This window comes from Candida tropicalis, assembly GCF_000006335.3.
Source record: "Candida tropicalis MYA-3404 genomic scaffold supercont3.7, whole genome shotgun sequence".
NCBI lineage: Eukaryota > Fungi > Ascomycota > Pichiomycetes > Serinales > Debaryomycetaceae > Candida > Candida tropicalis.
Window position 1 is genome coordinate 871,257 of NW_003020059.1, and position 14,300 is coordinate 885,556.

The 14,300-nt window shown below is 33.5% G+C and overlaps 5 protein-coding genes across 5 annotated transcripts; 3 read left to right on the plus strand and 2 right to left on the minus strand. All coding sequences in view use genetic code 12, as the record gives it.

The window, feature by feature from the left end:
- Positions 1-355: 355 nt before the first annotated feature.
- On the plus strand, positions 356-2,014 carry PDI1 (protein disulfide isomerase; the record flags this gene model as incomplete). The annotated part of the gene is made up of 1 exon (XM_002550862.1): positions 356-2,014. One exon carries the CDS (start codon positions 356-358, stop codon positions 2,012-2,014), a length of 1,659 nt encoding a protein of 552 aa, XP_002550908.1.
- A 161-nt stretch (positions 2,015-2,175) lies between these two features.
- Positions 2,176-4,374, minus strand: CTRG_05207 (glucose-induced degradation complex subunit; the record flags this gene model as incomplete). Its single annotated transcript, XM_002550863.1, has 1 exon — positions 2,176-4,374. The coding sequence occupies one exon, from the start codon at positions 4,372-4,374 to the stop codon at positions 2,176-2,178; it is 2,199 nt and encodes a 732-aa protein (XP_002550909.1).
- A 2,372-nt stretch (positions 4,375-6,746) lies between these two features.
- ZCF29 (Zcf29p) lies at positions 6,747-9,998 on the plus strand (the record flags this gene model as incomplete). Its single annotated transcript, XM_002550864.1, has 1 exon — positions 6,747-9,998. One exon carries the CDS (start codon positions 6,747-6,749, stop codon positions 9,996-9,998), a length of 3,252 nt encoding a protein of 1,083 aa, XP_002550910.1.
- Positions 9,999-10,121: 123 nt separating this feature from the next.
- CTRG_05209 (uncharacterized protein) lies at positions 10,122-10,886 on the minus strand (the record flags this gene model as incomplete). Its single annotated transcript, XM_002550865.1, has 1 exon — positions 10,122-10,886. The coding sequence occupies one exon, from the start codon at positions 10,884-10,886 to the stop codon at positions 10,122-10,124; it is 765 nt and encodes a 254-aa protein (XP_002550911.1).
- Positions 10,887-12,436: 1,550 nt separating this feature from the next.
- CTRG_05210 (uncharacterized protein) lies at positions 12,437-13,129 on the plus strand (the record flags this gene model as incomplete). Its single annotated transcript, XM_002550866.1, has 1 exon — positions 12,437-13,129. The coding sequence occupies one exon, from the start codon at positions 12,437-12,439 to the stop codon at positions 13,127-13,129; it is 693 nt and encodes a 230-aa protein (XP_002550912.1).
- Positions 13,130-14,300: the final 1,171 nt, after the last annotated feature.

Sequence of the window (14,300 nt, forward strand, 5' to 3'; positions counted from 1 at the left end):
AGCCAGCGATAAAAAAACCTTGGTATAGTACTTTCGTGATGGCGATAATCAGCCCCCCTCTCTTCTCTTCCGCTGTCGCAAAACCTGTTGTCGTGTACTTGTGTGAATATTGTTTAGTGTAACCACTTTTTTCTTTTTGACCTTTTATTTTATAACAGCGTGTCTTGAAAGAAAATGTATGGGCACGTATGAAAATTTAATTAATAATTCGCCAACGAGCGAAAAAAAAAAAAAAAAAAAAAAAGAAGAACCAAATATTTAAAGAAAATCAATTTTTATTATTAATTACCACCACTACCTTTTTTTTTTTTTATTTCACTTCTACATTTTCTTTGCAACAACAACTTCAATTAATATGAAATTCTGGAAATATTCTACCAATGCTTTAGCTACTTTGTTAGCCATTGTTTCTTTAACCAATGCTGGAGGTCCAGCTGATGGTGACGCCGTTGCTGATCCAAACAGTGCTGTTGTCAAATTGACTTCAGAAAACTTTGCTGCATTCATTGAAGAAAATCCATTGGTTTTAACCGAATTCTTTGCCCCATGGTGTGGATACTGTAAAATGTTGGGACCAGAATTTTCCAAAGCTGCTGATAGTTTGAATGAATCCCATCCAAAGATCAAATTGGCCCAAATTGATTGTACTGAAGATGAAGCATTATGTATGGAACATGGTATCAGAGGTTACCCAACCTTGAAGATCATCAGAGATGGTGACAACAAGGCTGCTGAAGATTACCAAGGTCCAAGAGAAGCTGATGGTATTGTTGATTACATGATTAAACAATCCTTGCCACCGGTTTCTACTCCAGAATCATCTGAAGATTTAATTGCCTTGATTGAAGAACAAACCAAACCATTTGTTTTACAAATCAACCCAACTGCTGAAGGTAACACTACTTTCTACAAAGTTGCTAACCAAAAGAGAAAAGATTATCTTTTTGTTTCTGTTGAAGACAAGAGTATCATCAAGGATTTGAGCAAGAAATTCAAGACTGTTGATATCACTGGTAAGAAACCAAGTTACTTGGTTGTCCAACCAAACCAATTCGATGATGCCGCCAAATTTGATAACAAAAATACCTTGGATGCTGATTCATTGATTGAATTTATTGGTGTTGAAGCTGTTCCATACTTTGGTGAAATTAACCAACAAACTTACATGACCTATATGTCTTCTCCATTACCAATTGCCTACTACTTCTACAACACAGCTGATCAAAGAGCTGAAGTTGAAGATTCTTTGACTAAATTGGGTAAGAAATACAGAGGTAAATTGAACATTGTTGGTTTAGATGCTAGTATGTTTGGTAGACATGCTGAAGTCATCAACATGGACCCAGAAATTGTTCCATTGTTTGCTATCCACCACATTGGTGACAACAAGAAATACGGTGTTAACCAAACCGATTACCCAGAAGGTCCATCCACTGATGTCATTGAAAAGTTTGTCGATGACTATTTTGAAGGAAAATTGAGCCCAATCATTAAATCTGAACCATTGCCAACTGAAGAAGAAAAGAAGACCAACCCAGTTGTTAAATTGGTTGCTCACAACTATAAAGAAATTATGGATCAAACTGATAAGGATGTTTTCGTTAAATACTATGCTCCATGGTGTGGCCACTGTAAAAAATTGGCCCCAACCTGGGAAGAATTAGCTGAAATTTTCGGTTCTAACAAGGAAGATGCTAATGTTATTGTTGCTGATATTGATCACACCAACAATGATGTTGATGTTCCATACAATATCGAAGGTTATCCAACCTTGTTGATGTTCCCAGCCAACGGTAAAATTGATGAAAAGACTGGTTTGAGAGAACCAATTGTTTTCGAAGGTGCCAGAGAATTGGATAGTTTGATTTCTTTCATCAAAGAAAAAGGCGCTTTGGGTGTTGACGGTGTTGAATTAAAGGCTAAATTAGAAGAAGCCAAAGAAGCTGCTGATGGAGAAGAAGCCAAAGAAGTTGAAGAAGAAGAAGAAGAAGATGTTGAACACGATGAATTGTAAGATTTGCAGTTGATTTTGTCTCTTTTGAAGTTTCAAATTAATGTTCTTACTATGTAGATGTCTTCCGGGTGAAACAAAAAATATACACATATATAAAACCGATCAAAATAAACTTGTTTATGAATTAAGTAGATTACAACTATGAGAGATACTATTGAATTTTAAGCTGTCCAAATCTTAACCAATTTATCATCACCAACACTACCCCAGATTTTACCCAAATCTTTGCCTTTAACCACAGAACCTTTTCTATTCCAATCAACTCCATTACATAAACCAACATGACCTTTAATTCTTGTGATAAATTGACCAGTATGTAATTTCCAAAAATAGATATATCCTTCGTCACTTCCTGTCAAAATCAATTCTTCTTCACAGCCCGAAGTAGGATATTCTTCGTCTTCTTCGTCATCGTCGTCGTCATCATCTTCTTTTTCTTTGCCATAACCAGTCATGTTCTCATTAAGATATCCAAAAGTAGATCTAACAATGTATGAACTTTGGGAATGTCCAAAAAATCTTCTATATAATATAGGCTCATCTAAACTTTTCAATGGAGATATGTCCCAAACTTGTAATTCTTCTGGAGCACTATTAATCAATAAGTATTTCCCATTATTTGAAATTGAACATGATGTTAACCTTCCTTTAAATTCAATATTTGAAATCCTTCTTGTGGTGGCTTCATCATTGAGCACATCTGGAATTGTATAAAAATGAATTTGATGGTCATTCAAAGTAACTAACATTTTCCCATCTTTTGTAATAGCCAAATCATTTATTCTATTGAAATTACTTTCAAGATTTTTGTTGTTAATCAGAGAGTTATTAGTGGAGCTGGTAGGTTTCAGTTTATCAGTTGCATTTGGGATGTCTTCAGGATCTTTCATAGATACATCGTCTCTCTTAATATTCTCTGCAAATGGACCATGACTATCCTCGGCACTACCTTGATTCTTATGGCGACGTTTTTTTCCCTCTTCCTCATCATCATCATCATCATCATCATCACCATCGTCATCATCGTCGTCGTCCTCTTCGATGTTACCATAGAAATCAAACAATTCAACTCCATTGCAATCAAATAATTTAAGTACTTTATCTGGTGAACCAACAATAAATTGAGGAGTATCCGAGTTGATGGTATCACTAACAATTTTCTTATTCTCAGGTAAAAATTCACATGTCCAAGTTTTTATATCTGGCGCCAATGTAAAACAACTAATCAATTTGAATTCTCCAATTGTAGCGTCAGCAAGGCTGCTATTGCTGCGGGTATTTCTCTTTTTGTGGATTTCACCTATAGACCAAACCCTAACTACTGTATCCAAGCAGCAACTGACAAGATAATTTTCATTAGGATCCCAGCAGCAATAAATAACTGCTTTGTTCCTACTTGTTGAAGAAGGAGGTTTGGAAGAAAAGGCAACAAAAGCAGCATTGTCGGCTGCTAAAGTTGGTTCTAAAATTTTGATCAATTGGAAATTATTAACCACATCATATAATACCAATCTACCATCTGATGATCCACTAACCATGAATCTACCAGATGGTGAGAACTTAATAAACCAAACTTCATCTTTATGATATGTCAATGTGTGCAATAATTTTCCAGGATGAAAATTTTTCTGGTATTTTTTACTTGGAGGAGGAATAAGACTTTCTGGAGGTAATTTTCGTCTTTCTTGCTTGGTTCTTGGTGGTAAGTAATATGGTGATTGCAATTGTTGGTATTTGGAAGCTTGCAGCAAGATGGTTGTCAAATCCGGAATGTCCTCAAATGGTTCATTTCTAAATAACTTATCAAATAATACATCAACAAAAGACTGCAAATCTTCAAGACCATCATCTAAAAGGTATTTCTTAAAAGGAATTGAGTCATTCAACAATAAAGTTGTTTCCTGTTCGCTTGTCAATTTATGCAACATTTTGATATCAAAAATCGAGTCAAATTGGGAGATATTGTCAATATTATCCAACAATGGCATCATTTTGCCCGATATGTAGTTCAATCTCTCATCAACTGAATTATTCTTGGATGTATGGATAATCTCGAGATAGTTGATTCGTCTTATCAAATATAGAACTAGATTCAACAATGATGTTGAATCACCAACAGGAGATATATTCAACAAATGAACAAATTCATCTGCATTTTGTTTACCATCAATTAGCTCGGTTATGTAGTTTTCCAAAATAGTATATTGTTTATTTCTTAAACATTCATAAAACCATTGAACTAATTTTGGTTGGTTTTGATCGGTATTTGTGGAGGCAATTAATTGGTTGGATATATCCGAATACCCCAATTCATTCAATGATTTAGCAATTAATTGCAATTTGTATTCCTTTGATATCATGAAAAGTATTTGTAACTGAGGCGACACTGTGAAATTCTGTCGTTATTTTTTTTTTTGTATCTTTCTTTTTTCCTTGTAGTCTTTATTACTTCGTAATTCTTAGAATTGTTGTAATTGTTTGATCAAGATTTATGTTGACGGGTGGAAACAAACCTCCTTAATTTTTTTTTTTTTTGTGTGCGTTGTGATTGAGTGATTTCTCAGATTAGACACACAAGATAATACCGTCGTGTACATTGTGTCAAATTGGCCGTATACCGCTTACATAATCGGGCAAGTTTGTGCAGTACAAAATCGATACAACCGTTATCCGCTTACTTAAGCACAATTAAGAGCAAAATCGAATTTCTCTTAACCACTACAGCCTCGATAGTTAACGCACAAGTAAAGTACCTGTCGCATAGATCGCTATGTGAATTAATTCTTAAACGAGTATTTTCCAACGGTCAATAGATATCCTCAACTATTCTTCTGAGTTATTTTATTCCTGATGATTCTCAATTGGGAAACTCCGACATACGGTCAAAGTTGATGGAAGCAATGATTGTGGGGGGGGAGTAGTTAGAGAATGCTACTTGGGAATGTGAGAATGAGGGTCAAAAGATATTTTTTGGGGGGATTGGTGCAACTGCAAATTGTGTAATAATTAATAGAGAATTTAGACTTTGATTCTCTTGTTTCCATTCAAAAGACATGACCTTCCCTGTGCCCAAAAAAAAAGAAAAAGAAAAAGAAAAAGAAACCGAGAAGAGTATGCTTCTTTAAAGTACTCTAAAGTGTGTAATTGATTATCTCGGAAAGTCCAGGAAGGGGAGGTATACCACCGAAAGAAAACCTTGTTTGTTATCATAATTTTCACACGCGAATAGATCCCATAAACTCCGTTTGTCAAAGGGCTCCAAGTGGTAATTATAGATTAGAGTAAATTGACTATTCAAGGACCCCCCTCCCTCAAAATGTGGGTGTGACTTGTTCACATCAGAACGGCATTTTCGATGTATTTTTTTTCTTTTTAAACTTTTCATGGGGTAGATAACCAGGAACAATAAAACGGTAGGAAAAAGAAAAGTACAGAGATAATTACTAATGTAAAAGACCCAAGAACTATCAAGAAAAAAAAAAGACCACGGTTAGGATAAGTTAAATGTATCTCAGTACGAATTGAACAAGACTGTTTTTGTAGAACAAACCTAATGACTAATAGTTCGTGTTTTGTCAAGTAATATTGTGTTGATAGTGGTTATTGTTCTTTGTTTTGATTTTTGGAATGACTCACGGCGATAAACACCAAAAAATCTCCGTGAATCCAGAACGCTTTCAATCAATTACAAATAACTGTACAGCCTAATCAAGCTGAAAACAAAAGATATTGCTCAATGCTGCGCCATTTTTGTTTAAAGTAGTAGTTGCAATTGACTTGAAAAATGAATAAAGAGGGGGTAGACATGGTAAGATATGGTGTATGATCTTGAAGGCTGGTTTGACTGATCGCGGTGAAATAGTCGTGTATCAAACAAAACCTTGAGCAGTGTAAAATCTATTTTTGTGCATTCAAAGAAATTAAGTACGGCATGGTATTTGCGTTCTTGTTTCACTTTTGTTCAAATAAAGTAGTTCTTCCGATCCATAGGATTCCATCAGACTTTCTCTCTCTCTCTCTCTCGTAAGGTTAAAATTGCAATTACAAATACAAGACTATTTTGTGAAATGAATCATGAGTATTTCAAAAATAGAATAGAATATCGGGAACATGTCGGATTAAAACAAAACACCGACAACCCGTTTGTTTCCCCCCTATGTTCTTTGTTTTTGGCACACTTCATTCCATGCCCATTGTTTGACTCTCTTGACTTCTGTACAGTGTAATTGTATATCTGCTTATATTGTAATGGCTATGAGAAGCAATACAAAAGAAAAATAAAACATTGAGATATAAAAATGACAGAAGTTCGCCATCAGGCTGAATTTTTTCCAGAACGAAATTTAGTTTAAAATTTTTTTTTCTCTTTTGGTGTCCCGTAGTTTTTATATTTTCCATACTTCTATACATATACACTTACCTACATCAATTGAATGAATTGATATTGATATTACTATTCAGAAGTATAAATCATTTATTCTTGCAACTACTTTAAAAGAAGTCACAGAAAGAAAAATATAAGAAAAAAAAACGTGATCTCCTAAAAAAGTAGAAGAAAGAAACAAAATAAAAAAAAAAACAGATTCCCCCCAGAAGCAAAAGGATCAAATCTTACAACCATTTCATTCTTCACTTACTTATTAGATAACGATTCTTTCAGCTAGTTATTTATTTTTTTTTTCATTATTATTATTATTATCGGTTGTTGCTATCACGCAGTGATTTTTAAGTCATGACTCAGAAGAGACAACGTGCATCTAAGGTTTGTGATTTTTGTAAAAAGAGAAAAGTCAAGTGTGACTTAGGCAATCCTTGTTCTGCTTGTGTCCGATATAAGAAATTTCCTTGTGTTTATTCAGCTGAAGATCATAGCAATGGCAAGAAAATCAAACGAGAGAAACCATCTCCAGTTGATAATTCTCAGTTTGGTCAAATTGATACCTTCAATGGATTAGCGACCACTCACACTTCATCGTCTATGTTTACTCCTAATCAAAATAGTTCATCATCATCATCAACATCACTACAGATATCAGATGTAATTCAAAATACAAGCTGTTCTGCTATTCTTGAAAACCCAAGCAGTGATATTCAACGGAACGGTAATGAACCAAGTGTATTGCTCCCTTCTACTTCGATGAATACACAACCATCAACAGTACAATCAGAGTTGGCATTTTTAAAAGAAAAATTACAAACTTTGGAGTATTCTTTACAACAGAAACATGAACAGGAACAGAAGAGTAATATTGTTGCCAGTAGAGCGGTGGTTACACCTAATAGCAATCATAGTCCAGGAAGTTTTGCATCCAAAGCTGAATTCAGTCCTCCCGGTTCTCTTACAAACACATCAATCGATCCCAGTGCTTTGCTTGGATTTAATCCTGTTGAATCAGAATCTGAAACGATCAATTTTTATGCCGGGTATAATGGTACGACTGATAGAGAGCCAATCCAGAAGAGGAATTATGGACCATTGAGTTGGATTTGTTTGACTAAAATAGATAATGGATTAGTAAACCTTTGGCCCAGTGTGAATATTGTTAAGGAAAAGCTAAAGGCAGAAATGTTACGAGTTGGTGATAAGGCACCTCAGATGGAGAAGTATTTTAAAGAAAAGGCTCGTGATGATGAAGGTGAAAACAATTTGAAGCCATATAGGGACACTGTTCAGAAGGATTCCATTACACCTACTTCAACTACAGCAAGCACCAGTCCAATATTGAATGGAGATTCATCTACTACTATTACTGCTGCTGTTGGTGGTGGTGGTGGTGGTGGTGGTGATCAGGAGAATGGCAAGAGTATGACCAACGGTGAGCCAAAAGCGACTGCCACATTGCATAAAAAGGCACTTTGTTTAGGGTTGGCATTTTACGAAGGAGGACTTGATCATGAATTGGAATTGGTTGAAAAAATCAGATTGGTGTTGCCAAATCAGAAGATCATTTGGTCTTTGTATAAGAGATTTTTTACTGAATTGTATCCTGCGTTTCCAATTGTTGATGAGGTTATTTTGAAAGAGGATTTACAGAAATTGATTGGTTATGAAGACTACACTGAAACACGAGTGGATGTCAAAGTTGAGAAAAAGTTAGATTTTGCTTACTTGGGAATATTGTTGATCATACTTAGATTGAGTTATATTTCCTTGTTTTCATATGATTTGGCAGTTAACGAAGTAAATTTTGAGACTGAAGACCCATCACCAAGAGCTCAAGAAACGAAATACTTGTTGAATAATGTGATCAATATTGATGTTATTAATGTTGCCCAGGAATGTTTGGACCAGTTTAATCTCATGAGAAACTGTAATTTAACTTTGATGCAATTGGCATTGTTGACTAGGTTATATCATCAGTTTGCTCCTGAAGATGGTGATGGTATAGATGGAGGAGATTCTCAAATATTCAACGGGATGTTGGTACAAATGGCCTATTCATTGGGATTACACAGAGAACCAGATTTGTATCCTGAAGCATTTAAAGATGAGAAAATTAACAATTTGTGTCGTAAGATTTGGTATATGGTTGTTATTCAAGATCTCAATGGTGCTATGAGTAATGGAACCATGTTGTGTGTTTCCCCTAATTCATTTGATACAAAGATTCCATTTTATCGTCCAGGTAATGAAAATGTAATTGACATTGAAATGGAAAAAACTGCTTGTGGTTGTTATCCTAATTTTGAAATCAGTTATGCCCCATTAACTGAACTACTTAATATGATCTTGCAGGTCAAAGGTGAAATTAAGATGGTAGATTTGGCTAAGAGATTGGGAATGTTGGAGAATCATTTTAAGGAGAAGATTTTTGAGATCCCAAGTCCCGATAACCCTGCAATGGCAAAACTGTGTGACTTAATGCCACGGACCTTGAAGATGAAGATTTATTTTACGGGAAGTTTCTTGATGGTTTCAATATATGCTCATTTGTATAATTATTATGAAAACAAGAGGAATATTAATTTGTCATTTTACTATTTGAAAAAGATTTTCGTCACGATTATTTATGATGTGATGCCATATTTTAGTGAATGTGTCAATGAAGATGCTAGTATTTTTAAGGCCAATGCAGATTTCATTGCTGTTCCTGGTTATGAATCAGTTGCACATAAGTCGTTGATTGTGTTGGGAGCTGTTTATTTGCGAATCAAACATAGAATTCGATCATTAAAGGTTCGTTATGACCATAATCAAAGAGTAAATAACCCTGTCAATGCAGAAGATGAATCCTATAAAATGTATTTTGAAAAGTTGTTGAAATGTGCTGAATTGATTGAAGAATGTCGTAATGTTTTCAGAACTAAATTGGGAAGATTGAGTCAAAGGTATTATTATGCATGGAGAATTTGCAAAGCACAAGACTTTATATCATCTCTATTAACTGATGATTTTTTTGAAAGATATTCACCAAGATGTACCATTGAAGGTTATACTTCTGAAATGATTGCGGAATTGGAACATATTTTGGAGAGTTCGTTGGAAAGGGTCAGAGAGAACAAGAGATTACGCAGACAACAAAAGAAACAAATGAAATTCAATAAGAAGAGGGATGACTATTTTAATCAAGAAACCCAGCACCAGCAACTGCAATATCCGCAGCAGCAGCAGCAACAACAAAAACAAAAACTGCAAATACCTCTTTCATTTAATACAGTTAGAATGGGATCTACGGGATCGACTAGTGGTTCTGAAGCTGATTCAACAGAATATAAAACGAATAATGAGATTGATTCCATGTGGATACAAATGATTAATATGAAGAACCAAGATGCAAATAATGTTTTAAATTATGCAACACCAAGTTTCAACAATGATAATGGCACTGGAATGCCAAGTTTATCGCAACAAAATTCTAATCTTGGAAATGGTAATTTTATGCCTGATAGTAGTGCCAGTGTGTTTACACCGAATTTTCAATTTGATATGGGAAGTTTATTTGAGAATTTTCCACTTGAAGAAATTTTCAAAGATGTCCGATAATTAGGATTGTATTTATTTATTTATTGCTTTCATTATTAGTAATGAAAATTTCATGTATATAGATTAAGCTTTGTATGATGTGATGTGATGTTCTATTATTTAATATATATGTATGTATATATATTATTTTCTATCTACTTCAAATACAGTGATATCATTAGGATTGGATTTATATAATAGTATATGATGATTATCATTATGTAAACTTAGTATATTCCAATCCAAATCTTTTAATTTTTGTGAAGAAATGTGTTTCAAAGTATATCTTGTTTTAATTTCTAATTCACCATCTATATTTAAACAAGTGAATGCATCATTATCATGAATAATATTTTCAAAATTACAACATAATGTAATCAATTCATAAAATTCATCATTATCTAAATCAAGATGATTTAAATTATTTGGTAATTTTGTAAAATTTTTTTCATTTGAAAAAATCCCAATATTTTCATTTATTAATTCATTATAATATATTTTAATATCAACATTATTAAACAATTTATCAATAATAAATTTTAATTCAGGAATTGATTCAAATTGATTTAATTTAAGTTTAATTCTATTTTTTTCATCTTTAGATTGTTTGATTTTATTTGATCCATATTTACTTTTTAAATTAGGTATACGAGTAAATGAATCTTGAGTTAATACTAATGTAATTATTCCATTATTAAATATCAATACATCACCAAATTTAGAATTTGAATCTAATGGAATTGCTATTAAATATTCAGGTTTTGGTTGTGAAGTAATTAAAAGATTATATAAATCATTGATTTTTAATTGTGATGTTGTTGTTTTTATATGCGATAATTCTGAATTTGATATGATTTGAACAGTATCATATATAGGATATTTTGTAATTATCTTGTTTATTGATGTCATTTTAATTATACTTGAGTTTAAGCCGTAGAAGCTGGATAAGTCTATTGGTAGTTTTTGCTTATGTCTTTTTTTTTTTGGTTTGGTTTGAGAAAACTAATGTGCGATGAAGTGTAGATAGGACCATATTTCCGTAGGTCGTGCGATTTGCAACCAACGTTAAAATTGTTAGGTTTCAACGATCGTGTGCCAACTGTTAAGAGGGTACCTTGTCAAGTATAAACAATATCTAATCCTGTCATTTGTATTCATTGGTAGGGGGTACTTTTGAATGTCCTATCTCCCAAGATCCCTTATACAGTATCCTCCAGTGGCATTTCAAATCATAATCTGTACTGTAGAGATACAGGAAGTAAATCTTGAACTTACTTTTTTGACTAGACTCGATTTATAGAAGTCTTCTGTTGTGATCAGGATCTTTAAATTACAACCAATTGATGTGGTCGCGATAATAATAATAAAAATTAGCCGTGTTTAAAGAATATATACAGTATTGTATACTTCGGAGAATGACAAGCTGTATGTTTGTATCTCTGGTATTTTTTAAAAATTGAGTCACTACGGTTTAAAATCAAATTTGGTTTGACCATAATGGTCTTGTGGTTGTACGATCATATTCTAACCCCAAATAATGATCTAGTAGCTACAATGTAATCTACAGAAGAAAATCTGCGTTAACTTTCTTTGCATGATTGATGAGTTAAAGTTAAACAAGTGGCGAATACAACAAAACAAATTAAGCTCAAATAACAAGATATTATTTTATAATAAGGACCTTCTCTTCTTATCACAAGTCAAGGGTATTGTTGACCAGTTTAAGATGAAACCAGTACACATACACACGGGGAATAGGTTACACGAGTAAATTAAACGAAGGAGGCGATATGTTGGTCGAGAATTGTGTTGTGTTGTGGAGAACAGAGTAACAAAAAGAATGTGTCAGTATGAAACACGTGGGCTGCAAAAGCAAAACCAAAACCAAATTAATCGATTTCCTGTACAGTAACGTGACAGTTGGTTGGTTGGTTGTCTCGGTCTTTAAACTGCGACGGGAGTTGGTATCGTGATGTGGTGATGCGGGCGAGAGGTGGTGGTAGTATCGTGGTATAAAGATGAGTACCCTGTTCGGAGAAAAAAAAAAAACAGGGCATCAATGTATCGGGAAATAAGTCTTCTGCGTATACGCAACCAGAAACAAAACAAAAAAAAAGACAGCAATTTACAGCAGGGAAGAAAATTTTTCTTTTATTGCGAACACAACCAATTCCGCATACATTTTGTTTAGAGTAATATAATATAAAGAGTACAATCAAGTGATCTCTCACCCACTCACCCACTCACTCACTCAGTGATTCATTCACACATATAAGTACAAAACTAACAAAAAAAAATTATTCAAATATAATAAATATAATAAATATCCTACGAAATTTATTTTTCACCTTTTTCTTTTTCTTTTTTGACTTTTTTTTGTTTTTTTTTAGTTTCTGTTTTTGAAGTTCATTACTTCTTTTATTAATTCTACTCCTTCATTTTAATACTTCGTGTCCAGGATGTGGCAATACGCGTTACAACAATGTATAAAAGATGAATTATCCAAGACTGATAATAACCCACCGTTTACCACGTTCCAATTAGCAACCATTGATAGCAAGACAGGTTATCCAAGTAATAGAACAGTCGTATACCGAGGATGGTTATTTGATAATATAGAAACTAGTGTAATCACTTTCACAACCGACAAGCGTATGCAAAAGTACAACGAATTATTGCAGAATGATAAATTCGAAGCAGTGTTTTATTTCGGACATTTGAAGAAACAGTTTAGATTACGAGGTAGAGCTCAAATAATCGATGAAGAACATAAACCATTATTGGCTGACTTGGCCCAGTCATTTATTCCTAGAAATAATAGTTTTGATAATTTGACAATATCATATGTGTCCCCATCAGGTGACCAATGGAAAGACGAAATACAGAGACAATGGGACAGTTTATCGAAACATTTAAAGAAATCATTCATAAAGCCACCCCCTAAAGAAGATTTAAATGGAACCAATGCAAAACTAATCAGTTCGATCCATAGAGGTGTTGATGGGAAACATGAAGATTACGGAATTAAAAATTTTGCTGTCATTGGGTTATTTGTTGAATACGTTGATTATTGTGATTTGGATAAAGATAGAAGGTATATCTATCAATTAGATGAGAATCAACAATGGAATGAACATGAAGTATGTCCTTAGCAATGTTGTGTATATAATGAGATGATGTTTATAGAATAGAAAATGCAAAATAAGAAAAAAAAAAATTCTCCGATATGATATTGCGGTATTGTCGGTGGGTTGATGTCCATACAGGAAAGAACACGAAACATGGAAGCGAAGACAAAACAAAAAAAAATGAGTCTCAATCTGGTACGTGTACAAGTGGCCAATATTTCTTTTCCGTATCGTAATTATTCGCGATGATGGTTCCGAATTGATCCCCACAGCTAAGTTGTTTATGTGTGTGTGTGTGAATATGAGTACCGGGTCGTGTACAATAGGCGAGAACAGAGGAAGACTACAGAGTGAATAGTTGTGTCCGATATTGAATGCTCCTCTACTGAAATAACTATGAATGACTGTGATGTTTGGTATAATATGGCTGACAGTATTAAGTGTACTTTGAAGAGTATTTATAGTGGCACTATTTTTGTATTTTAATTAATTAATTAATTTATGGATTTCTAAACAGAGAAATATTTTTATTTTATGTGTGTTAGGGGAAACCAAGTGAGAGGAGAGAGAGAAGAGAGAAGAGAGGAGAGAAAGAGAGAGTGCAAGAATCAGAACAAGAGAACAAGAGAGAGAGAAAAGATAATCTTTTGTTTTGTTTTGATTTGATTTTCAGCCTAGATTTTTTTTGGTGCGAATTGAATATGTACCAACCTGAATTCCCACAATTTTTTTTTTCTTCTTTCTTCATTTTTTTTTTTTTGTTGTTTCTGTTTACTTTTCTTTTCCTTTCAAGATTATCCAATTCTCCTAGACTATCTTACAATTACTAACAATGGCTACTGCTAAAACTGATAAAGCTGCTGCTCCAGCTTCAACTCCTGCAAAACTTACTTACAAAGGTGTGTATTTCTCAATGTCCTGGGATTTTGGTGAATCCAAACTCAAGAGAAGGGAGAGGGGGTAAACAACGATTGAATGGCAAGTCGTTGGTACCCTTCCCTTTCATTGATAATCAACTTGGTTCTTTGTTTTCTTTTTACTAACATCTTATTATTAGATATGATCAAATCTGCTATCATTACTTTGAAGGAAAGAAACGGTTCATCGTATGTTACTTTTTAATTTGTTTTTGTTGTTGTGACAACTGTGTTTTTTTTTTTTGTTGTTGTTGTTTTTTTTTAAAAAAAAAAAAACA